Genomic DNA, 26301 nt, shown 5'->3' on the forward strand with positions numbered 1-26301 from the left:
CTGTTTCACTTAATGGTTATCCAAGTAATAATTTCTATACAGTGACAACTCAACTCACTGATAGCATCAGTTTTGCTCTATTAAGATAACTGTGGTCTGATGTCAATTTTTCTTCCACAATTACAATCGTTTTGTCAGTGTGTTCACAGAGGAAAGTTGCTACGCTGAATTTTAACGCATTTTTCCATTCCAAAATCAAAATGGGAAGCTAAATTATTCTTGCAATGCAGTGGTCAGATAAGTCACTAGAGTCCTTGTTGCATGGGGTGAGAGATGTAATGCTATGGAAGGAGATGGTACCCACATCCCTTACTTTATTACATAATGTCTGTAAGTGATGCAAAAGTCAATACATCAGCTTTGTGAAATATATTTGCTGTGCTGGCATTTGCTGTGACTCATGATTACCACATTAATCAGTAACTTCACAAAGAAACACTAATGTGGAATTATTGTATAAATAGTACAACATTCCAAATTTGCTTAAATAAGCTATATAATCCATATCTTGGCTGATTTTAATAGAATTTGTTCCAAAACTGTACAGAAACACTTTATAAATTACATACATATCGCTTCACTTGCATAAAAGCTTGTTACTCCTATAAATGAATTCGAGGATCACATGTATGTGTCAAAATTATCAGTATTTTGTTAATATTTTATGAAGCACCAACCACTTAACAAAGCAACTTTACCAATAACTGCTCTATTGCACAAATGTTCTATGAAACCTAGTACACTGATCACAAATTACAGGTGAGAATAAAATGAAAATACTTTGTAAACAAAATAGACACAACCTGTGATTAATATTAAAGCTGCTTAAAGAAAACATAACTTCCTATAAAAAGGTAGTTGGACTTACATTTTTTGCAGCTATCAGCAATAATTAATGTAACCTGAATGAATGAAGTAAATGAGAACTGTGTTTATATACTTCAAAGTGGTCTGCACAATGACAATAAGTTACCACGTAATAAATATTTATAATACTGCAAATCAAAAACACACAATTGTGGCTGATCATTGTGCAACAATTCTTATAATATTCACAACTGACAGTAAATTGCTGCCAATGCAAATGAGACAGTGTCTTCAGAGAACGATAAGCCAACTGAATTAAGTTCAGTTGTGGCAGGAAATAAATAACTCAATATATTTTTAAAGCCCTAGCATTACTTCTGTAGTGCAGCTGTTTCCAAACCAGGTTCCTCTTTCTTGCTGAACCCAGACAGCAATTTTTTAATCTCCGCAATTGCCTTACCTGGGTTCAGACCCTGCAACAAAAATCGAATATGATTATGGAAATTCTACTATGAAAATTGCAATTATTTATGACACGTTTCAATATATTAAGAAAAAAAGGGAGAAAAAGTGACAGAATGGCTGGATCCATGTGAGCAGATAACACAGGATTAGAGGTGATGGAGGGCTCAGCGTGTGATAGGGGATGGGTCCCATTGGAGTGACAGGCACCAGTAGTAATGTGTTTAGGTGTGGGTGAGTGAGTGTATGTGGGGGAGGCGGAGGGGGGGGGGGAGTGGGCACAATAGAAGAAATGAGCCCCACGTCATGAGAGGCAAAGCGGAAAGGCTGTATCTTTTAGGAGTAATCGCACACTTGAAACCTTTTCAATAAAGTAGCCAAAATATCCATGTCTATGAAATGAGTTCACTAACACACACATACCTTAGGACATGTCTTCGTGCAGTTCATAATTGTATGGCAACGATAAACAGAGTAGGGATCTCGCAACCTACTCAGACGTTGTTCTGTCGCTTCATCACGAGAATCAATTATCCACCGATATGCCTGCAAGGAACATATTTCACATTTAAAACTAATTAATCATACACATTCTTCAAACAACACAATGCTGGAATCAAACATAATCCCCTAGATATACCCACTAATCAAACAGTGAATTACGAGAAAAAATAAAACAAGGCAATATTTTATAATTTGAAAGCTCGTGCTTAAGGAATGGAGGGCTCACACAATAAAATGTCAACTCAAGATCCAATTAACAAAGAGGGTAGAGCAAGCTTGGAAAACTTCACATTATACAGAGTGTTACAAAGGTAAGGCAAAACTTTAAGGATAAGTCATTGTACAAAGCACAGGAAAATAAGTCATATGGACACGGGTCTGAAATCTCTCCATTTCCATGTTACATTACATTTTCCACAACTCTTCGGTTACTTTTCACTGTTCCCTGAAATGAGAAACATGCTTCTCACAATACTTCCCATCTCTCCCAAGTAGGTATTCCAGCATCAACCCAATCTACTGAATAATCAACAGCCTGCCAAGTCGTCTTAGGACATTAATCACAAGAAAAACAGAATGTAATACAGTAACATGAAAAAGTAATTACATAGTTTTAATGAATTTCACAGATAGGAACACACTCTGTAACCCCCTCATCCAAGCCTTCAATAGTCAACCCCTTCCTTACTCCTGCTCCGGTATTATGACTTCTATCACATCAATGTACCCCCAACGTCCTTTCCTTTTCACCATTCCCCCCCAATCCCAATCCCCCAGTACATCCTCCCAATGCTGCCCCTAACAACACTATCCTGTCCCCACCAAGTCCCTGCCCATTCCCCCAAAGGCAGCACTAGCATCACCTTCCCCCACTCCCACCCCCCATCCCAGCAGATAGCTTCTCCATCAGGTGCAGTCAGGCTCCAAAGCCCTGAAACAATGGCCGTACCATGTGTCAGTTATGCTTATGTGAATGCGTGCGCGTGTGTTTTCAGACAATGGAAAAGCAGGTCAGAATATCAACAGCATTAGGGAAAGGATAGATTGCTTGTCACTGCAAAGATGGCACACTGAGTTGCAGACAGGCACAGCAAAATGACTGTTACACATTTAGCTTTTGGCAAAAGCTTTCTTCAGAAAAGAACACACATACATTTACGCAAGTAGGCATGCCTTACACACACGACCACTGCCCCAACTGGAACACAACTGTCAAGCTGAACGAAAGCAGAATCTGGAGTAGGTGGGGGAAGGGGAGGGATAGCAGGGTACAGATGGGGGGAGAGAAGAGCACTGCCTGGCAGATCATGCATTTTGTGCCAAAGAATGGTCTACACTGCTCTTGGCCACATGTTTGAACTGTCCATTCATCCTGGTGGACAGCTTGCTGGTAGGAATGCCAACATAATAAGCTGTGCAATGATTGCAAAAAGCTGGTATATGACAGCTGCTTTCACATGTGGTCTGGTCTCTGTTGGGATAGGGTAAACCTGTGACAAGACTGGAATAGGAAGTGCTGTGTTGCTGGATTGGGTAGGTCTTGCAACTGCGTCTTCCAAAGGTATACGATCCCTGTGGCAAGGGATTGGGAGTGACAATATGATGGACTACAGAACACCACTTTAGGAGGGATGAGAAGCGTCTTATTAGGATGTCCCACATTTCAGGGTGTGATGATAGGTTATCAAAGCACTGACAAAGGATGTGGTTCAGTTGGTTCCAGTCTAGGATCATATTGGGTGATGGAAGGGGGGCACTCCCTTGCAGCTGGTTCTTGGGGGGTCAAGGGGAGTGATGGGAGGACTGAGGGTATGTTGAAAAATGGTATGGGAAATCTGCTTGCAGACTACATCTGAGGGGTAGCGCGTTTGCGGAGGCCTTTGGCATACTGGGAAAGAAAGTTCCTGTCACTGCAGATATGCCATCTCCAGATGGCCAGGCTGTATGGAAACTATTTTTGTGTAGATGGGACAACAGCTGTCAAAATACAGGTACTGTTGGTGGTTGGATGGTTTAATGTGGATGAAGGTGTGGAGGGAGCATCAGAGAGGAGGTGGTCTACATCCAGGAAGGTGGTGTACTGGGTTGAGGAGAAGCAGATAGGAGAGAAGGTTTGAGGTTGCAAAGGAATGAGGACAAGATGTCTTGGACCTGAGTCCACATAAAGAAGATATCATCAATGAACCTGAACCAAATCAGGGGTTTGGGGTTGTGGCAGATTAGGAAGGTTTCCTATAGATGGCCAATAAACATGTTGGCATCAGCGGGGCACATGAATGCTCATGGTAGTGCCGCAGATTTGTACGTATACCTTCTCTTCGACGGAGAAGTAGTGGTGTGAAAGTTAGTAAGGTGAATGTGGAATGAGACAGAGGGTTTGGAGTCTGGAGGACATTGGGAAAGGTATGCTCAACAGTGGCAAGACCATGGGCATGAGGGATGTTGATGTGTAGGGAAGTGGCATCAACAGTGATGAGTAGGGATCCAGGATACACGATGTCACACAAACATCACATATGATGGACAGAAGATTAAACTCCAGTTACCTGAGCATTGCAGCAGAGAATTTTGAAGTTATGGCAATAATGTCTTTTGAAAAACATTTAGCTGTACAGTTTCACAGCCTGTTTTTCTTTTATCACATATCCAGAAACAAATAACAACTACAATATGAAATGGGTAGACCAACAGTCTTTTTATGTACTTGTGTGCCACTCAATGCTTCGCCTACTTGGCAAGCAGTAATCTAATTCATATTGTTATTTTTTTATTTGAAAGATTAATTAATCAGTTTTTTCCATAACGTAAATACATGTAATATAACTGATGGACATATTTTCATTTTCAATATAATATTATAAAGGAGACAAGAAAAAATAAGGAACATACATTAAAACTAAGCTGTAAAAAAAAAAATAAACGCCAAAATTGGCAAAATATAGCATCCAAATTGATAAAATAGTGCTGAAATTGACAACAAAAAATAGAGGCAAAATTGGCATGATACAGCACTGATATTTGCAATAAAATAAAATTATTTTTTCCTGTCCCCTACAAATTACCAATTACACTATATCTGCTACCAAGACATAATTATTCCAGTAAGCTATGCACAAAGGTGATAAACAAAACAAGGAACTGGCTTTAGCATACAGGATGTTATTAACAGCTTCGAAGAAGTACCACAAATTTTACAGTGGCTTCACCACTACCCATACTGCAAGTTTTATTTTTCCTCAGGTGATTTAAAAAAGCTTAAATCTTCAAGAGTTAGCTGTCCAAGCCCAGCGGCTTGCTCTCACTGACACCACAGACATAACCATCATCATTTGTTAATTAAATTGTTCCGCTTCTCAGGACATAATCAGCCAAATATTAAAATCTCAAAAACTGTGTATATGATATCTGTCAACAGAAATCAGAAACCTATTTTAAATATATGTTTTTTTTTCAAAACCAAGTACTCCGTGTTTAAAAATGCTATCAAACAGAACACAAAATTTACAGTTCTATTGTAAGTTACTTTTTCCATTTTCTGAACAACACACTTTTTTCCATTCGAAAAAGGTTTATTTAAAAATTAATCCAGCAGTGCAGCAATTGCTCTCTCCCTTGATAGGATGGTAAGTAGTATGTAGAAAGTGAATGTGTCATAGCTGTATACTTTATCTTTGAAAAGCTTTTTATTGCCAGTGCTGTAATATCAGACAAATTACGGAGGATTTGAATTACATCCAGTGCCTATGACTAGATAATGTATTACATAGCTTCTTAGAACAGTACACATAGAGCAGAAAGTGCTAATACTAAATATAGTGTGCCTCAAGATTCTGTATGGAACCACTCATCTCTTACATCCATAAATTATTAATCAAAACTGTACTGAAAATGCTACATATTGACGATAATCTGTCCATAAAAGTGAAGCCTATGAAGACTTAGAGATCTACTGCAACAGTGTTGTATATGAAATAGTGCAGTAGGCAAATGAAAGAAAAATACAAGTTAGTAATAGAATAGAAATAGGTGAGGAAATACACAACAGTAGTGAAAATGTAAAGTAGTAACTGAATGTAAAATTTCTTGTAGATAGCCACAAACAGAATCTTAAGTAAATTCTTAGGAGGTGAAACTTATTCAAGAGCACACATGCAATAAATATGTTATGCAAACATTATTAAGACACTGTTCGGCTGCATATCAATCATTTTCCCAATTACAAATTATGGAATAAAAATATGGTGTACAGCAACAGTGAACTAAAACAGGAAAGCAGTCGTGCAGGAAAGATCTGGGAGACTCATCATCCGTGGGTTGGACCTATAAAATCTTAGCCCCAGTTTATTCATAAGAAGTGGTATTTCAATTGTATTTTTTATTCAGAATGCTGCATCTTACTTCACACACCAATGCACACAAACCTAAAGACCAAAGAGAAAAGTCATTTTAATGACCATAAGACATTAATGCATCATAAGAGTTCACTGCAGTGCTCAGTGCTGCTGTAGCTCTTCCACACTTAAGATGAAAACGTTTACCTTAAAAACTACTTTTAAACAATATTTCTCTATTACTCCAATATTGTCTGTAGATAGCTCATTACACCCTGTGATAAAGGAAAATGTACAATGTTGGAGGTCCTTCAAACAGTTATATAATCACCAACTGTTGAATCTTGCCTGAACAGATTAAATTTATGAATATTAATAATCTGAATACCTGTAGTGACTCACACTTATGTTTGATGGCAAATATAGTCAAATCAGTACAAACAGTATTACTGCAAGTGTAAACTTATACTAGGAAAGAAATGGAAGTGTTTGCTGAATTTAAGAGGAGTGATTTCAAATTCCCTGGTTCATCTATCAGAAAAAACTTTGCTGCTAAATAAATTTACTTTTTCCAATACCTGCATTAGGACAGCTGGACCAAGGTATTTATCACCATTCCACCAGTATGAGGGGCATGATGTGCTGCAGCAAGCACAAAGAATGCATTCATAGAGACCATCCTGTAACAAAAGAAAGCATTCCAATAAGCATCAGCAAGTTAACAACATTCAATTAAATCCAAAGTTCAAGGTAATGTCAACACACTGTCTCTGAATGAAAATGGCTGCTTTAACTTTATCACTACATTAATGTTACATGATAAAATGATTTATCCAAATGGTGTTAGGTTAACAAATCATGTGTTGGAAAAGAAGAAAATTACTCCCACAAAAGTCACTCACATGAAAGTCTCCAAGGTTTCTCTATTTTCTAACCTGTGTCTGAATTTATCTTTGAGTCTGTAATATTTACAAAGAAAAGTGAGTTAAATATGGAGTGACTATTGAACGGCTTCCTACTGAAATTAGAAATGGGTGAACCTATCAAAAAGCAGGATGACATGCTTTGAATATGGGGTAATGTTTCCAACCCAAATACAGACAAGCTACACCAGAGATAAAAATTTTGTACTAACACATGTTGTGATCAATTCAAAACTTAACTGACATTCATACACTATGCTGAAGCAAGAGAGTGCCTGAAGTTGATTTAATGGCACCACAGAAAACCTAAAATTATGAATTTAAAAGTACTGGTTTTGATTCTCAGTCCATCCTAGGATTTTTACCTCACTTTTCATTTCTTTAACCTCTGGTAATGTTTCTTAATTTGAAAAACACCAAGTTACACTGTGGTTCAGAATCCATGTTTCACTGTAGATCTCCCTATAACTGGCCAAATAAGTCAGTGCAAAGGTTGTAGGAACTTAATGGCAAACCACAACCAATAGGATCATGCCTAGTGAAGCACTATGATGTTCAACCCAATCTTCAGGTTGATAATAGCTTTACTTTTACAGTCAAATAAACTAAGTTGTGGCCAAAGCAGGCATCCATCCATTCAGTGCAAGTGTGTTACGAAACTGTCCAATGTCCACAAAGCAGTTCAACAACAAAACATTTGTGCAACCTTTCAAACCATTACCAACACTACAAACTAACAGTTTCAAAACCTAAAATAAATTGGTAGCTAATAACTAATGACACTGACACAATATAGTGCCAAAACGACAAAAAAACAACCTCACGTAACATGCAGCACTTGGGCCAATATCACACTAACAATTTAGAAACAAACATCACACACTAGAGCGTGCCACCAGGTACTCCAACATGCTCTTTGCAAACACAATTTGTGAAGGCCCCCATAAACGATCAAACATTTTGTCAAACTTAACTATGCTTGACAAATATTTGATGTGTACAGTGCTGTTTGATACATTTGTCAAGCACAGATCGTTTTTACGTGTTTGCCAGAAATTGTGACGATATTTGTGACGCAGTCTCCCACCACCTCCCAAGTCCCATAGTCCAGCCACAGAGGAGCATTCCCCTCATAACTCAGTACCACCCAGTACTGGAGTAACTGAATTACATTCTCTGCCAGCATTTCGACTACCTTTCGTCATGCCGTGAAATGAGAAACATCTTGCCGACTATCCTTCCCAGCCCTCCCACAGTGATATTCTGCCGTCCACCGAACCTACACAATATACTCATCCATCCTTACACAATGCCTGCTCCCAACCCCTTACCTCATGGCTCATACCCCTGTAATTGACCTAGATGCAAGACTGTCCCCCATACATCCTCCCACCACCACTTACTCCAGTACGGTCACAAACGTCACCTATCCCATTAAAGGCAGGGCTAACTGTGAAATCAGCCATGTGATCTACAAGCTAAGCTGCAACCATTGTGCTGCATTCTATGTGGGCATGACAACCAACAAGCTGTCTGCCCACATGAATGGCCACTGACAAACTGTGGCCAAGAAACAAGTCGACCACCCTGCTGAACACGCTGCCAAACAGGACATCCTTCATTTCAATGACTGCTTCACAGCCTGTGTCATACAGATCACTCCCACCAACACCAGCTTTTCTGAATTGCGCAGGTGGGAACTCTCCCTGTATTATATCCTACATTCCCGAACCCTCCTGGCCTCAAGCTTCATTAGTCACTCTCCTCACCCATCCAGCCCCTTCCCTGTTCCCATTCCAGCACTACACTACACAGCTGTCATTCCACCATCACACTCAGTCTTTTTACTTCTCTCCTTTATTGCTACTCCTGCCCCCCCTCTCCACCTCTCCGCAGCCCTCCATCTAACCTGCAACACTTCACTGTCTGCCACCCCACTATACTATCCCTCCCCCTCCCCGCCCCAGCCTCCTCCTTGCCCTTACCCAGTCGCCACTCCCATCATGCACAGGTGCTGCTGCTCACAGTGTGGTTTCACACACACACATCTATTGTTGACGAAGGCCTTAATGACAAAGCTTTATTTGTGACAGTCCTTTTGTTGTGCGTATCTATGACTCATCATCTCTTGCTACATGGTGAGTTGACAATTTTCCTTTTCTTAACATTGTTTAGCGAAAAATTGTTTAATTACAATTTATCTCATTATATCATGAGTCTTCACAACCATGGAAACTGCAGTCAAGTATAAAGACGAAATAAAACTGACAATTACCAAAAACGTAGACGTATAGCATCTTTCCCAGCCATATATTACACATGAAAACGTTACAAACAAAATCAATATTTTAAGTATATAGTCACAAAAAGCAGAACTGAAACAAAATAGATTAAATTGAAGTTCTCTGGTTCTTCCACAGATGATGTGGGCTATATATTCCTATGTAGTGATATTTTAATTAACAGTCTTAGTGGAATAAGTAGAAAAGAATGAATTTTTGCATACTTGTGTCTTCTTTTTCAATATTCGGGGGGGGGGGGGGGGGGGGGATAATAAAAAAGTTATTGAACGTACACTGTCCACCCACAGAAAGTTGATGTAGTTATCAGGTTTGAATGTAACATTTCCTTAATAAGTTTCCAGTTGTATATTTCTCTCTCATTTTAAACCATTCCCTGGACCAGCATCTTCTTTTCTTCTTCTTTAAACACAGTGCCAGAGTCAGTGTTGTTGCTTTTGTGGTCTTCAGTCCAAAAAGTGGTTTGATGCATCTCTCCATGCTACTACGAATGCTTTACCTGCATTTGTAGCCATTCTCACTAGTATCAAAGCTTCTGCTTCAAAAGCATGCTTAAATTACAAGCTTTTTTGGTACGTGTACAGGCATGTCTGACACATCCATGGTGAGATAAGAGTGAACTCAACAGACAAGTTTACTTCTTTAGTAGACTCTTCACAAGTTTTAAAAAATTTCATTGTCCATTTGAAGAAAGTTGATGTAATCATCAGGTTCTAAGGGTAATATTCCCTTTAGCAGATATTCATGGGCAAACATCTCATTTTAAACCATTCCCTGGACCGGAGTCTTCTTCTTCTTCTTCTTCTTCTTCTAACACAGTGATAAAGTCAATGGCAGAACTGGTCTGTCCGCATTTGTGGCTATTGTCACTACTATCACAATAGTTACGGAGACAGACAGCATCTGCTTCAAATTTGGAAATTTATGGTAAGTTCTATGGGACCAAACTGCTGAGGTCATTGGTCCCTAGGCTTACACAACACTTAATCTAACTTACACTAACTTATGCTAAGGACAACACACACGCCCATGCGCATGGGAGGACTCAAACCTCGGACAAGGGGCATCTGCTTCAAAGTGAGGTTAAACTGACAAATGATGTTTGAACATGTACAGGCTTGTTTGGCAAATTCGTGGCTAGATAAGGGCAATTTTGTCAAACAAGTTTGATCATTGATGTTAACATGCCATGCCTCAATGACGTCACACAAAATAACACAGTTACGTCACAGGTCAAAGCAGATGGGTGGAATTGGACCCTTTCACTGACCCAGTTTAAAAATAGAAATAAAATTCTGCTGGGCAAGTATAAATACAGGAACTACTTAACTTTCATAATTAATGGTGTGTGGAAAAGTGTTACTGTTACAAATCACAAAATTCAGCAGATCAATGGAAAACTTTAAAAGGTGACTGAAATTATTTTAAGAGAACTAAGAAAGCTAACAGCTAACATGGTCTCCTTAAATGAACTCCAGAGCATACATGCACATAAATATTATACAAAATATATATAACAGTATATTTTAACCACACTGTATAACACTCACCAGCTTCTGTCTATCTTCCACAGACTGCAGGTAAGAATGGCTCCCAGCAAGAGGTTCATTTTTCCGCTGCAGCCAAGGCTGAATTTCACGGTACTGCTTGTAAAAGTTATTCATATCGGGAACTAGATCCTTTATTACGTACATATGCGGCAGAGGATATATTTTAACTGGCTTGTTTAGATTGGTGTCAATTTTGCTGCAAAAGGACATTTACATGCTGTGAAATTTCTGTTTTTCAGCAACTATATGATCATTAGTAGACTAATGTTACGGAATCTAAATATATCTAATAGCATGAAGTTTCCAGGATTTCAAGAGACATTAAAATGAAATCATGTTTGAATCCTTTTGTAAGGAGTTGTGCCCAGAGACTGTATGTATTTGATGTGTTAAAGGGTACAGCAATTAGTCTCAAATAATCATTACATATCCAGATTTCGGTAACTCAGTGGTCATCTTCAGCGCCAAAAGACATATAGAACCATTTACAATAAGGTGACACACATGCCTTATTAAATGTATAATTGTATAAGCATTAAATATGATCAATCATCAAATACATACCAGTAGATGTAAGTGGAAACATTCAAACTGCATGTATGCATTTAGTCACAACTGAAGTAATCATATTGAAGGCTGAGTTCACAGTGAGGGCACTGGTTACAGTTGCAACATAACTGGCTTCAGTGTATGTCAGTGAGCTCTTTACATACATGATGTGTTGACAACATGTATTAACTTTATTTTATAATTAGTATGTTTTATTATTTTATGCTTTTTAAGACTTGTAGACACGAAACGTGATTGTGACTAAGAACAGTGACTAACGTTTTACAGTTGCTCATAGTGGTAGTTGTGCGCACTAACCAGTGGCATCTATTATTGCTGCACAATTTACAACTGAACATAGCTTACAATATCTTCTTCAAAATAGCTAAGTTAATGACATTTTAACTAGAACTGTGGTAACTACTAAGCACAGCTGAAGGAACTGGAACAGACAAAACATACGGACAAGAAACCTTTCTACTTTAACATGATGTCTCTCAGTAGTTTCACATACAGCTACTTTATAATATACACAGTTCAGTGTTAAAACTAACAAACTTTCATGTGGTTAATCCATTACAATTGTCTCCAGAAACTTTGCACTGATATGCGAACTAGGTCATTATTGTCTGATCAGCACACCTGTGTTCACTGTCCACCTTGAAAGTGGACACAGTGCAACACTTTTGTCCGCACATATGATGATGCTCCATCCATGCAAGAAGAGAAGGTGTATGGAAATGTTGGAGGAGTCTGCAATCTTTTGCCATCAGGCATCGTCTTGTAGGGCACTGCTTATGAGCAGGAGGTCACGAGACACTTCCAATTTTGCAAACTGTTTAAAAACCATTGGGATTCAGCTAATATGGGCTGGACCCAACAGACACACTGATCTACCAATAATGATATTGTTGTGACTCGCCGATCATTCAAAGCGGCGCCGCGCAATTACGCGCGTCCTCTACGTGCGGTGCTGTCTGCCAGCCATGCAGCAGCTGCGCCACCTAAGCGGCCAGCCGAGCAGCGGCCGCTAGACTGGGACTCAGTGCTCATTCGAATGCTAACGTGTACACTTCTTGCTTGTCAACTTACTCTGTGACATATGTGTTGTGTCGTTCTGAAATATATTTGTTAAACTTGACGTTATAACAATTGGCGACGAGGTAGTGGATTTTTCCTTTTCACCGTTGACCCACAGGGTTCCATGGCTACTGTCGAGCAACTATTGCAAAATCTCCTTGAACAGCAAACACTTCTAACAGCGGCAATTCGCGATTTCGTCGCTGCGTCAAATGCGGGGCATTTCTCGTCGTTGGCTGTACCTCCTTTTCCTCCTTACGACGAGACGGCGGAAGACTGGTCTGATTATGAAAAACGTCTTCTTCGGCAGCACTTTTTGGCATTTCATGTCACGGACGAACAACCATGTAAGTCTCTGTTCCTTTCCTGGATTTCACCTCAAATGTATCGGTTGTTGTCGCAATTGGCTCCTTTGAAGGATACTGCATCCTTGTCCTTTGCTGAAATGTGCTCACTTCTGTCTGTCTATTTTCAAAAGCAAACGCATGTGGTAGCCTCTCGTGTTGCCTTTTATCGTTGTCAAAAACAGCCACATCAATCCTATTGCGCTTGGGCTGCTGAACTTCACGGCCTCAGTCGAAAGTGTCAATTTGTTACTGACATTCACAAAGAATCCTATGCCGACTCCATGGTACGGGATGCTATTATCCAGTCGGCGCCCGACAAAGAAGTTCGGCAAAGTGCCCTTCAGTTGGCGAATCCGACTCTAGATGAAGTTCTCTCCATTGCGCAGTCTTTTGAAATTTCTCGCGCCGCTGGGGCGCAAATAGAGGCGTGGGGTGATGTCGGGGAAATACAACTTCTGTGCGCTGTTGACGACGCGTGCGGCGTGTCTCTGCCAGCCGACGTGGCCGCAGTGCGCTCCCACGCGCTGCATCGGCCTAGCCGTAAACAAGCCGCTAAGAAACTGCAGCAAAACCCCCGGCAACTTCCTTCATGTGCGCGGTGTTTTACGAAACATTCACGTGAGGATTGTCAACAACGTTGGGCTGTGTGTCACAATTGCAAAAAGAAAGGTCATGTGTCTTCCGTTTTTCAAATCCGACCGCATACATGATGTTCATGAACATGACGCTGATTGATTCTGTGTTGTCTGTCAATTGCACTTCTTCCCTTTCAGGGAAGTTATTCCTCACTGTCCAAATCCTTGGTCGAGATGTTCGCATGCAAGTGGATATCAGTTCTGCTGCCACTATAATTAATTCTCAGACTTATCTTCAGTTGGGCTCTCCACTCCTGTCACCTGTCACTCGGCAGTTATGGATGTACAATAAACAGAAGATTTTTCTCTTGGGACAGTTTAATGCTGAGGTATCTTACAAATCCGTCGTTCGCACTGTTCCCATATTTGTGGTCAACCAGAGCAACGCAGAAAATCTTTTTGGTTTCGATGCCTTTCCCATTTTTGGGTTCTCCATAGATGACTCTGTCAATATTGTGTCTGATGCTATTCCTTATGCTCAACTGGATTCCTTGTTGACGACATTTTCATCCCTTTTTTTTCCTGGGTTAGGCCGTGCAAACGACTTTGAAGCTCATATCACGCTCAAACCCACTGCTCGGCCTAAGTTTTTTCGGGCTCGGCCCATTCCTGTGGCCCTTCGTGATCAGATAAAACGGGAGTTGGATCGCCTCACTACTTCAGGGGTCTTGCTTCTTGTCACTTCCAGTGAGTGGTCCTCTCCTGTCGTCGTTGCTAAGCCAAATGGTGATATTTGTCTCTGTGGCGATTTCAAAGCCACTGTAAATGCTCAATGCCTCATCGACACTTACCCTATGCCCCGTCCTGAAGAACTGTTCACTAAACTTGCTGGAGGCCAGTATTTTTCTAAAATTGACCTGTCGGAAGCTTATCATCAACTTCCTCTCGACGCTGCTTCCCGGCAGTTTCTGGTCCTTAACACGCCTTTCGACCTCTTATCAATACCAACGCTTGCCATTCAGGGTTGCTAGCGCCCCTGCTCTCTTTCAGTGTTTCTTGGAACAATTATTGCTCCCTGTCCCTGGGTGTATCAATTTCATGGACGACATTGTTGTCACTGGCTCCACCACTGAAGAACATCTTCAAAATCTCCACACACTTTTTCATGTCTTACAGACTGCCGGTCTTAAGGGTAATCTTCAGAAATCACAATTTTTTCAGGCATCTATCACGTACTTGGGGTTTCAACTCTCTCGGGATGGTATTCGTCCGCTTCAGCAAACTGTCGCTGCGATTGACACCCTTCCTCGCCCTACATCTGTTAAGGAACTGCAGGCCTTCTTGGGGAAAATAGCATACTATCACAAGTTTTAACCGTCTGCGGCTACGGTGGCTCAGCCGTTGCATCGCCTGTTGCATAAAAACGTGCCTTTTCACTGGTCCGTGTCATGCGATGCGGCTTTCCAGAAATTGAAGACTATGCTGAAACAGGCCCCGTGCCTGGCTACTTATCGACCTGGGCAACACCTTGTTCTTGCCACAGACGCCTCTCAATACGGGGTCGGTGCAGTCCTTGCGCACCATTTTTCTGAGGGTTCGGAACAACACATTGCTTATGCCTCCAAAATGCTCACGGATGCCCAACAAAAGCATCCTCAAATTGAAAAAGAAGCTTTGGCCATTATTTATGCTCTTCATAAGTTTGGTGTTTTTCTCTATGGCTCAAAATTTCATCTTGTTACAGATCACAAACCACTTGTTTCTTTGTTTCATCCATCAACGTCACTTCCCGACAAGGCTGCACACTGCCTCCAGCGTTGGGCTCTTTACTTGTCTCGTTTCAATTATGAGATTCATTTCCGGCCAACGGCTCAACATGCAAATGCTGATGCTCTGTCTCGCCTTCCCATGGGTCCTGATCAGGCATTCGATAGGGACGAACTTTTGTGTTTCCACCTGGATGTTGCCGAGCAGCGGGTTGTGGACGGGCTCCCCATCACTGGGGACAGGCTGGCGGCTGCTACGAGTTCTGACCCTACCATCTCCTGGGTTTTACGCTGTATTCAGAAGAGTTGGCGAGATCGCCTGTCCGCTAAGACTTCTGATCCGTTGCGGACCTACTACGCTTTGCGCTATCGCCTCACGGCTAGGGATGGTGTTATCCTCCTCTCCACTGACAATGCTTCACCACATGTCGTGGTACCTGCGTCTTTGCGTGCTTCGGTCTTGCGCCTCCTTCACCAAGGGCACTGGGGTGTGTCTCGCACAAAATCTCTGGCGCGCCGTCATGTGTACTGGCCTGGCATCAACTCTGAAATAGCACACATGGTCGCTGCCTGCGGCCCTTGTGTGTCACAGGCCACTGCCCCGAAGTCATCTTTGTCACCGTGGCCTTCGCCTGAGAAGCCCTGGGAGCGCATTCATGCTGACTTTGCGGGACCCTTTTTAGGTACTTATTGGCTCCTCGTAATTGACGCCTACTCTAACTTTCCTTTCTTTGTCCGTTGCACGTCGCCTACCACCGCTGCAACCACCAGTGCTCTCGCCCGCATTTTATCTTTGGAAGGCCTCCCTTCTACTCTTGTTACTGATAATGGTCCGCAATTTGCCTCTTCCGAATTTGCAGATTTTTGTGCTCGTCACGGCGTTATGCATGTCACGGCCCCGCCGTTCCATCCACAATCGAACGGTGAGGCTGAACGACTGGTCCACACATTTAAGGCTCAGATGCGGAAACTTCTGACTTCTTCTGCTGCTGCTGATGCGCTTCTCCAGTTTCTGGCGTCTTACCGTTTCACCCCCATGGGCGAGCACAGCCCGACTGAGCTCTTATGTGGCCGACAGCCCTGCACGGTACTTCATCTTCTGCGGCCTCCCACCTCACGGCCGCAGGTGCCTTCCCTTGGCCGGTTCACTGCCGACGACCTCGTCTGGGTACGGGGATAAGGCAGGCGGCCAAAATGGAGCCCGGGCCGCATCTTAAGACACCGTGGCAGACGCCTGTATGAAATCCAGACGGACACGGGTGTTGCAGTGCGTCATTCGGACCAGCTTCGGCCTCGTGTGCTGGCAACGCCCGTTTCGAATGCCGCTACACCACCTTCGGCTCTACCTGACGCTCGGGATCTTGGCATCTCTCAGTACTCACAACGCAGCCCTCTCACCATAATCGCGATGCCAGCACAAGAACGGACGCCACCAGGAGACGTGCCCATGCAGGAACCGGATGACCATCCTCTGTAAGAGCATATCTACTCGCCTCCTCCTCCAACGGACGCCCACACATTGCCCATGTCTCCTGTCATATCAACTGGACTTGCCGCAACAGGCAGATTGGTGCAGGGGCCCCAGCAGATTCGACCCCTACGTCTCCTGTCATCTCGACCCGTTATCATCGGGGACACTTCCGTCCGTACGGGAAGCCTCCTCCTCGAGACTTTACGGCGAGTCAAACAACGCCTATGGACGTTAGCCATCTCCAGGACACCTCCATCAAGACCAGTGCAACAATTTCAAAGGGGGGAAAAGTGTTGTGACTCGCCGATCATTCAAAGTGCCGCCGCGCAATTGCGCGCGTCCTCTACGTGTGGCGCTGTCTGCCAGCCATGCAGCAGCTGCGCCACATAAGCGGCCAGCCGAGCAGCGGCCGCTAGACTGGGACTCAGTGCTCATTCGAATGCTAATGTGTACACATGTCTTGCTTGTCAACTTACTCTGTGACTTATGTGTGTTGTGTCGTTCTGAAATATATTTGTTAAACTTGACGTTATAACAGATATAGTTATGATCACACTCCTAGATCACATATGATTACATAGTTACTGAAGACAAATATAATGTATATCCCTTATTATTGCATCACGTAACTGAAAGTTTATTAGTTTTAGTTTATTATAATGTATTTTCATGTGAAACTTGTGAGAGAGGTCATGTTAAAGCAGGAAGATTCCTGGTTCTTTTGACATGCCACATCTGGAATAACAACTTGTAACATCCCTCTTATATGTTCCAATTCTTTCAACTGTGCTTAGTATGTAACAAGATTTCAATAAAAATTTCGTATTTTGAACAAGATTGTTTCTATTTTTTTAAACTATGTTCAATTTTGAAGTGAATAACTGATGCCACTGGGTACTTTACAAAAGTAACATGTATATCTGTAAAGTATTAGTCACTGTTTTACATCCATATAGTATAAAAAGTATAAAATAATAAAAAATGTGAATTGTAAAATACAGTTAATACATGCTGATAATGCATTACGCATCTAAAGAAGGCACATTAGATTTGTGTTGTACTGTAAACAGTGACCACACAGTACACTCAACCTCCGATATGATTACTCCAGTTGGAGCTATGTGCATATATGTGGTTTTAATGTTTCCACTTACATTTAATGGTATGTATTGGGTCATTCCATGTCAAGGGGACCAGGGGTCCTCACTCAACCATCTCCACATCTAATGAAATTTGGTGTGAAGGTCCTATAAGGTCTTTGAAGCTTATATACCAAATTTCTGTTCAGTATCTCCAATTGTTGAATTTTTAGGGGCTTTTAAAGAAAGGCTACTCATCTTCGCACCACATACCAAGGTGCAAATGTGCAAAGTTTACTAGGCTTTTTTAAAAGTTGTAGCACACATTTGGTACTTGTTTTAATATACATACACAACTTTTTATGTTTAACAACATCATGGCAAAAATTTGGGATTTAGCCACACCTAAATATAGCTCAAAGCTTCTAAGGTGGCTAAAAAATTCGTTGTGCTATTCTGAGAGCCAAGGTTTGACTGGCCACTGCTACTTTTCATTTGAACCAATCAAACCAAAACTTCAGAGGGTTATTCCTACCTATGATGTCTATTTATGAATCAAATTTAACTAACATTGGATGCCTAGAAGAAACGATATGCCTCTACAAAGTAGGCCAAAATTTTCTACGTGCAAACTTTGGGGTAATTTTGAGGGACAATATCTCAACTGTGTCTTTTTCAATCCTCTTTCTTGCCACAGCTTGAAAGAACATGCTTTAAGCTTCCAAAGTCATATTGTTTAATTTATGGACCTAGCATACTGATGGGTAAGAATCCATTTCAAATGCTATTATTTTAGCACTTCAAGAAGACTGAAAGGTAAAACATTTTGATCATTAAGTCCCACAATTATTTTTTTAGTATACAAATTAGTTTCAAACATTAACATTGCTATAAAATAAGCATAATACACAACACAGCAAATTTGCAAAACAAAAACACTAAAGAGTCCCATTTTTTGTTAAATAGTTCTACAATTTTATCAAGGGCAGATTGAGGAAAACTGTTGTCTTCCAGATGATGATGGTGACTGTGCTTCAAAAGTCATGAAAATATGTTGCTCATGAATCCAGCAGGTGTCTTTAGCAGCTGGCCTGTGGAGGGAACGGACAGAACCATGTGCATGCATGAGGACTCATCTTGTTCATGTGAAATATGCTATTAACTTTATTTGAAAGGCATGGACAGCAATGGTATCATGATGGAGACAGTCACTGATCATACAAATGCTAATACTCAGATTCTTTGCCACCAAAATAGATAACAAATGGATGTAATGTGGCCTGACTATTCTCCCAATGAAATCCTTGCACAGCATCTTCGACAACAAATGAATAATTCCCAGCAAAATACATCAACAAAATTAATTCATTTTCTGTAAGATTTCATTTTAGCTGCTTACAGTATGAACTTTAGTATTTTGTCATGAAGTGACTGCGTTTTAAAGTGGTAATTTTCAGAATCAGTGTCTCCATGAAATCTTCAGCAGTTCTCTGACATGTCTCCCATATGTGTCTGTCAGTAAGGACCCATTGTTGGTATTACACTGTTTCTTCAGGGTCAGTCTCTACAAGGGTCTCTGAGTTTTCAGCCTGAACTCTCAAAATTTTGAGAAGCTCAGTTGATTTCCATATTGCTTACAATAAACAATGAACATTTCTTTCAGGTTTCAAAGGAGCAGATGTTTATGCATGTGAATCTTTTTCCTATTTATTTTTACTGCAACGGAATCCTTTTAGCCTGAGCATAAACAAGAAAACTCATCATCTCCAAAAAAGTTAAGCCATTTTGTTTTACATCATTGAGTTTCCTAGACTTCTGCTCCATTTTAGTCAAAGCAGCAAATTCTTTAGCAGTTTTTTCAATAGTCCAACTATTTGGGGGCCGGGGTTAAAATTTGAACTTGACTGCAATTTCTTGAAGCCTGCAGCTTAAGTTCTTCAATTAAGATATCCAGATCTTTAAATTTTTGGCACTCTTCTGTGTGTATTTTAGCAATATCTACTTGGCTCACACTGGCAGCTGTGGCAATTACCTTTGTAATAGGCGTTCAAAACTTTGCACTTTATGTACCCCATTGAATCCCTTTTGCTGATCCGTTTGAACCTTTAATGGTGACTCTCCAGGTGATCATAATAAAGTATTATCAGTGAATCAACAACATTCATGATTTCAGTGGATGGTGATTCCTGCTTATCCTGGTGGGATGATTCTTTTTGGGCCACTTCTTGTCTACATTTGGTACAAATTTTCTGACCAGGTTTAAAAACACTTGTCAGTAACTTCAATCTATCAGACAATGGAATGGTCACTGCTGTTAAAGCCTTCTTAGTTACATGTTTTTCTTTACCATATGGACTACAGCAAGGCTTCTGCAGGAACTGAAATTTTGTCATCAACAAGGCGTTATGGTAGGGACAAATTTGGGCATCTTCAGTAAAGTCAAGCCCAGACCTACTTGGTGACATTTTCTTAACTGATTGTAGTTTACTTTTTTCATAATAGAATAGTAATGACTTAATACAATCAGCTCCATCTGATCCACCAAAATAGCTGGGTAAAGGGGTCTCTTGGTTCATTTTATACAATAGTTTATTAACCTATAACACGAAATTTTGAAAGCTTATGAATATCCAGGTTTGAAACATGGAAGATGCGGTCTTGTTTGAATATAAAATATACAAATAAGGCCTTAAAAACATTGTTTTAATGCTTACCTTCAGCTACAACAGTGATTATAGAGTATTCAAAAACTCGGTACTCAATGCTAAGACTGTACACTGTCAATACCAAAGATTACGTGTCACAGAAGACTGACATAGTAAAAATTGGCAATGAAAGCAACAATTGAAAGTGGTATTTGAGCAATGTATCACTGCTGCGAGGACAGAGCCTTAAAAAAATATTGCTACTTTATAATGTCGATGGCAACTGAGTGACAATGCATATATGCACCACCATACATTGTAGGGTTAAAACAGTCTAAATAACATAACATTCCATTATGATCATCTAGATTTTATGATCTCAAGAGCATTTTCTGAGGTTTTATTATATCTACATTCTATATTGTAAAGACATTTATTAGTAGTTATATTCCCTAAACAGTAGGCAAATCTTATACCACTAAAAGATACTACAATTACACTTTTTTTTTTATCTACAACTTCAAACTGTATTAATTTTTCGTATTCACCGATAATCCATTCTCCCTCTTTTTCAATAGGTATTCTTACTCATCAATATGGAAGGCCCAGAAATTAAAGCATGTTCTTTCCAGGTTTGGTAATAAAAGGAGGATTGAACAAGAGACAGTTGAGATATTGCCCCCCAAAAATTCCCTAAAATTTGCACGTAGAAAAGTTTGGTCAACTTTGCAGATGCATATCTTTTCTTCTAGGCAGCCACTGTTAATTAAATAAGATCCACATACAAATATCATAGGTAGGAATAACCCTCTGAAGTTTTGGTACGATTGGTTCATATGAAAAGTAGCAGTGGTCAGTCAAACCTCGGCTCTCAGAAAAGCACGGTGACTTTTTTAGACACTTTAGAGGCTTTTCGCTATGTTTAGGTGTGGCTAAATCCCAAATTGTTGCTGTGGTGTGATTCAGCATAAAAAGCTGTCAATGTATGTTAAAGCAAATGACCAAATGTGTGCTAGAACTTTTTTTTAAAAAAGTCTAGCAAACTTTGCACATCCACACCTTCGTACATGATGCGAAAATAAGTAGCCTCTCTTTAAAAGCCCCTAAAAATTCAACCACTGAACATACTTGACTGGAATTTGGTACATAACCATCAAAGACCATATAAAACCTTCACATCAAACTTCATTAGATTTGGAGATGGTCGAGTGGGGACACTTTTTAATATTGGTCTCTGGCATGAAATGAAAGGTGTGCAAGTTAACTTATTGTAACTTGGTCACACAGTGACTAAAATTCGGGTAAGCTACAGAAACTGTAATTAAGGAAATCACACAGGGGTAAATTGGAAAGGGGGGGGGGGAGGATTTAATATTATCAAGAATTACCCATTAAGGAACACAGTTATGCCTCTTAAATCACGCAAGGAACAATAAATAAATGACAATCATAAATTCAAATAATTAACTGTATTCTCATTTTATTAGGAGTTACACTCATGTCAGCCACCATTCAACAAAGTGCTGATACAGCCAAATTAAATACCACATTTGGAGTTTTCTTGAAAGAATGAAAATTATTTGCAATTACTGTAAAGGGCATTAACTTGCTTAAACGAGGAATGACTCAAAACAGCACAAATTTCTGAAATCATTATTGCGTAGCCTGTAACCATTTGATTCCACACTGATGTGAACTATAAGGCAATTAGTTCATCAATTGATTATAGGGCATAACCTGTATCACTTTGGGCGGGGTGGGGGTGGGCGCTGGGGAGTTACCTTCACAGTCTCTGATGTTATTGAATTTTAACACGTTAAAATTCAAAAGTAAGTAAGAAATACTTTTTTTTTTCTCCAAAAAAATTCCTGCCCCGAGATACAGGCCTCCAAAGATGACATTGCAAACACCATTTTGAACATACGAATTTCAGAAAAACTTTTAAAATGCTGTATCTCTGTAACAGTTCTAGATATTTTGTTAGAGTTTTTTTTATTTGAAAGATAATTGCATTATGATTACAATGGTATCCTCCATTTGGACATATCTGTCAGCATCCATTTACCGTCACCTTTTGAATTTTTTTATAATTTACAGAAATTTTTTTTTCAAAAATGCCGATCTATAAAAGTTAGATTTTTTTTCTGTTGATTAGTACCATGTAGTACTGTATTCTCTGTAAAGGAGAGCTTCCACTTTTTAAGTTGGTCTGAACTCGCAGTATTAAAGAAAATTTTGCAATTTATAAGAGCAACTATACAACTTCACATACTGGAATATCAAAATTTTATTCACTACGACCTAAGTGGGTAGTTGCACACCCACCTCAAGATGTCTGTTTATGTGTGTATTGTGTGAATTTTGAACTTTGAGTGGTAACTTCAAAGAACTTACTGGAGCATGTGACATAACACCTTGGTTGGGCATGTAAAGTCATTAGTAGTCTGTGGCATAAACCGAGAGACTCGTTTGTTTCAAGAATGTGGTGACTTCCCTGGAAAGGGAGGACTGTCTTTACAGACAATTTGCCTGAAAGACGTAGCAGATAACTGCAGAAATTACATACATGCTAAGGGAGGAAAATAAACTATTAAGAAAATTGATGCCTTTGACAGTTTCATTGATGAACTTTGTAAATGGCTAATGAAAGCAGTAACACACAAGCATCTGAAGAAATTACAACAACAACACTTTGCAAAAGTGAAAGGGTGTGTACAAGCTGAAGAACTATATTTAGTGCTTTACTGTGATTTTGCATTCTCCCACATGAAGTACAAGGGTATCATTGGAGTAATGACCAGGTTTCAATTTTTACAGGTGGGACATATTTTCAAACAAGACCTTAAGTGTTGTAGTTATAAGTGATGACACAGGACATGACTCGGCACATGCTTTACTAGCAATGCGCAAAATTCTTCAACTGTAAATGGACAGAGAAGATAATCATTATTTCTGATGGTGCTCCAAGTCATTTTAAAAATCTTTAACAGCTGTGAATTGAGTAAGTCAATTGCGCCAAATGACTGGATATACAGTGATACTGGTCACAGGAATGGGCCTTGTGATGGTGTAGGAGCCTAATGAAACATCATGCTACAAAATATAATCTTTCTAGACCAAATACAGCTGCGATTCAGAATGCTGAGAATTTTATGCGAGTCGTAAAATCTTACACATCCAGAGCCCTCATTCTTTTGTCCAAAGAAGAAATCGAAGAATTCCGCGAGCGGAAGAAAGAAGAATGGTCCAAACAAACTACTCCTGTGAATGAAATTGACAAGACAAATTGTTGGACTCAACGTAATGGGAGAACTCATATTGCATGCACTTTAAAGAGGAAGAAAGAAGAAATTTTTGTTAGTTCAGTCAACATCTCAGAGACAGCAGGACAATATTCAGATTCACAACCTGAGGAGAGGGATGTTTGTGGCGTGTGTGTGTGTGCGTGCGTGTGTGTGTGTGTGTGTGTGTGTGTGTGTGTGTGTGTGTGACTGACTGGTGGATTGCAGAGATTATAGACACTAGTTATGACTTAAATAAAATTGTAGTGAACTTCACCTACCACATTGACCAACTGCTGGATATAGGTTTTCAGTTGAAGAACAGCAGCAATGCCATCAGTGCTCACTTCCTGTTCACAATGGTTTGAAGATTTTAAGTGCTCCAGTTCCTATTGGTTCAACACGAAGGCATCACTTTATATCAAAGGAAGATGCTGAAGCAGTGGAATATATTTTTAGTTAATTGACTGGCTAAGCAGAGTGCACAGAAGTTGTATACATTGAAACCTTTAAGTCTTTGGACCTTGTGCATACATTTGGAACCATTTAAAATGCTTGAAAAATGAATCTCTTCCTCATCTTTCAAAACTAAAGCTATGTTAAATAAGGCTAGGTTTTGATTTTTATGAACCTGTTATGTGATTATAAAACTGGTTTTATGCATGGCAAAAAGTTCAATTGCTTTATGTTCAGCTTAGAAAAGTGGAAGCTGGAAGCTCTCCTTTTCAGGGATTGCAGAACAAAAAACCAACACACACACACACACACACAAAGTTTTATGGATTGGCATTTTTGAAAAAAAAAATGTTTTTCATAAATTATAAAAATTTCAGAATGCTATAGTAAAAGAACTTTGACAGATAAGTCCAAATGGAGGATTTCTTTGTAATCATAAAGCTTTATCTTGGAGCAGAAATTTTTTTGGAAAAAAAAAAAACGAAAAAAGTGTGTTCCTTACTTAGTCCTTTACTGTAACATATGCTAAATTCAATAACATCTGACACTATGAAGGTAATTTTTTTTTCCTAGCCAGCCTGAATTGATATGGTCTATGCCATAGGCATTAGTATCATGTGTAAAATAAGTCAATCTAGAAGTCCCTTTCGTAATGAAATTTCACACCACATTTATACAAAATTTCGTCCTCCTGATGAAATTACCTTCGCTGCGCAGTGCCGATGGTACTGCTACCGACGAGTGTGCCGCTAAAGCGGAGTTAGTGAACGCAGTTTTCCGAAATTCCTTCACCAGGGAAGATGAATGGAATATTCCAGAATTTGAAACACGAACAGCTGCTAGCACGAGTTTCTTAGAAGTAGATACCTTAGTGGTTGCGAAGCAACTCAAATCTCTTGATACGGGCAAGTCTTCAGGTCCAGATTGTATACCGATTAGGTTCCTTTCAGATTACGCTGATACAATAGCTCGCTACTTAGCAAACATATACAACCGCTCGCTCACCAATAGATCTGTACCTACAGATTGGAAAATTGCGCAGGTCACACCAGTGTTTAAGAAGGGTATTGGGAGTAATCCATCGAACTACAGACCTATATCATTGACGTCGGTTTGCAGTAGTGTTTTGGAGCATATATTGTATTCAAACATTATGAATCACCTTGAAGGGAACGATCTATTGATGCGTAATCAGCATGGTTTCAGAAAACATCGTTCTTGTGCAATGCAGCTAGCTCTTTATTCGCACGAAGTAATGGCCGCTATCCACAGGGGATCTCAAGTTGATTCCGTATTTCTAGATTTCCGGAAAGCTTTTGACACCGTTCCTCACAAGCGACTTCTAATCAAGCTGCGGGCCTATGGGGTATCGTCTCAGTTGTGTGACTGGATTCGTGATTTCCTGTCAGGAAGGTCGCAGTTTGTAGTAATAGACGGCAAATCATCGAGTAAAACTGAAGTGATATCAGGTGTTCCCCAGGGAAGCATCCTGGGACCTCTGCTGTTTCTGATCTATATAAATGACCTGGGTGACAATCTGAGCAGTTCTCTTAGGTTGTTCGCAGATGATTCTGTAATTTACCGTCTAGTAAGGTCATCCGAAGACCAGTATCAGTTGCAAAGCAATTTAGAAAAGATTGCTGTATGGTGTGGCAGGTGGCAATTGACGCTAAATAACGAAAAGAGTGAGGTGGTCCACACGAGTTTCAAAAGAAATCCGTTGGAATTTGATTACTCGATAAATAGTACAATTCTCAAGGCTGTCAATTCAACTAAGTACCTGGGTGTTAAAATTACGAACAACTTCAGTTGTAAAGACCACATAGATAATTTTGTGGGGAAGGCGAGCCAAAAGTTGCGTTTCATTGGCAGGACACTTAGAAGATGCAACAAGTCCACTAAAGAGACAGCTTACACTACACTCGTTCGTCCTCTGTTGGAATATTGCTGCGCGGTGTGGGATCCTTACCAGGTGGGATTGACGGAGGACATCGAAAGGGTGCAAGAAAGGGCAGCTCGTTTTGTATTATCAAATAGTAGGGGAGAGAGTGTGGCAGATATGATACGCAAATTGGGATGGAAGTCATTACAGCAAAGACGTTTTTCGTCGCAGCGAGATCTATTTACGAAATTTCAGTCACCAACTTTCTCTTCCGAATGTGAAAATATTTTGTT

The 26301-nt window shown here is 40.2% G+C and overlaps 1 protein-coding gene across 1 annotated transcript in view; it reads right to left on the bottom strand.

Moving 5' to 3' along the window:
* Positions 1–294: 294 nt before the first annotated feature.
* Positions 295–26301, bottom strand: part of LOC126194866 (succinate dehydrogenase [ubiquinone] iron-sulfur subunit, mitochondrial) — a 29198-nt gene continuing 3191 nt past the window's right edge. The window contains exons 4-7 of the mRNA XM_049933211.1: positions 10878–11073; positions 6683–6784; positions 1693–1815; positions 295–1280 (exon numbers count right to left, since the gene is read on the bottom strand). Coding sequence (XP_049789168.1) covers positions 1179–1280; positions 1693–1815; positions 6683–6784; positions 10878–11073 — 523 coding nt within the window. The 3' untranslated portion in view covers positions 295–1178. The remainder of the gene's footprint in view (positions 1281–1692; positions 1816–6682; positions 6785–10877; positions 11074–26301) is intronic.

This window comes from Schistocerca nitens, chromosome 7, assembly GCF_023898315.1.
Source record: "Schistocerca nitens isolate TAMUIC-IGC-003100 chromosome 7, iqSchNite1.1, whole genome shotgun sequence".
Taxonomy (NCBI): Eukaryota; Metazoa; Arthropoda; class Insecta; order Orthoptera; family Acrididae; genus Schistocerca; species Schistocerca nitens.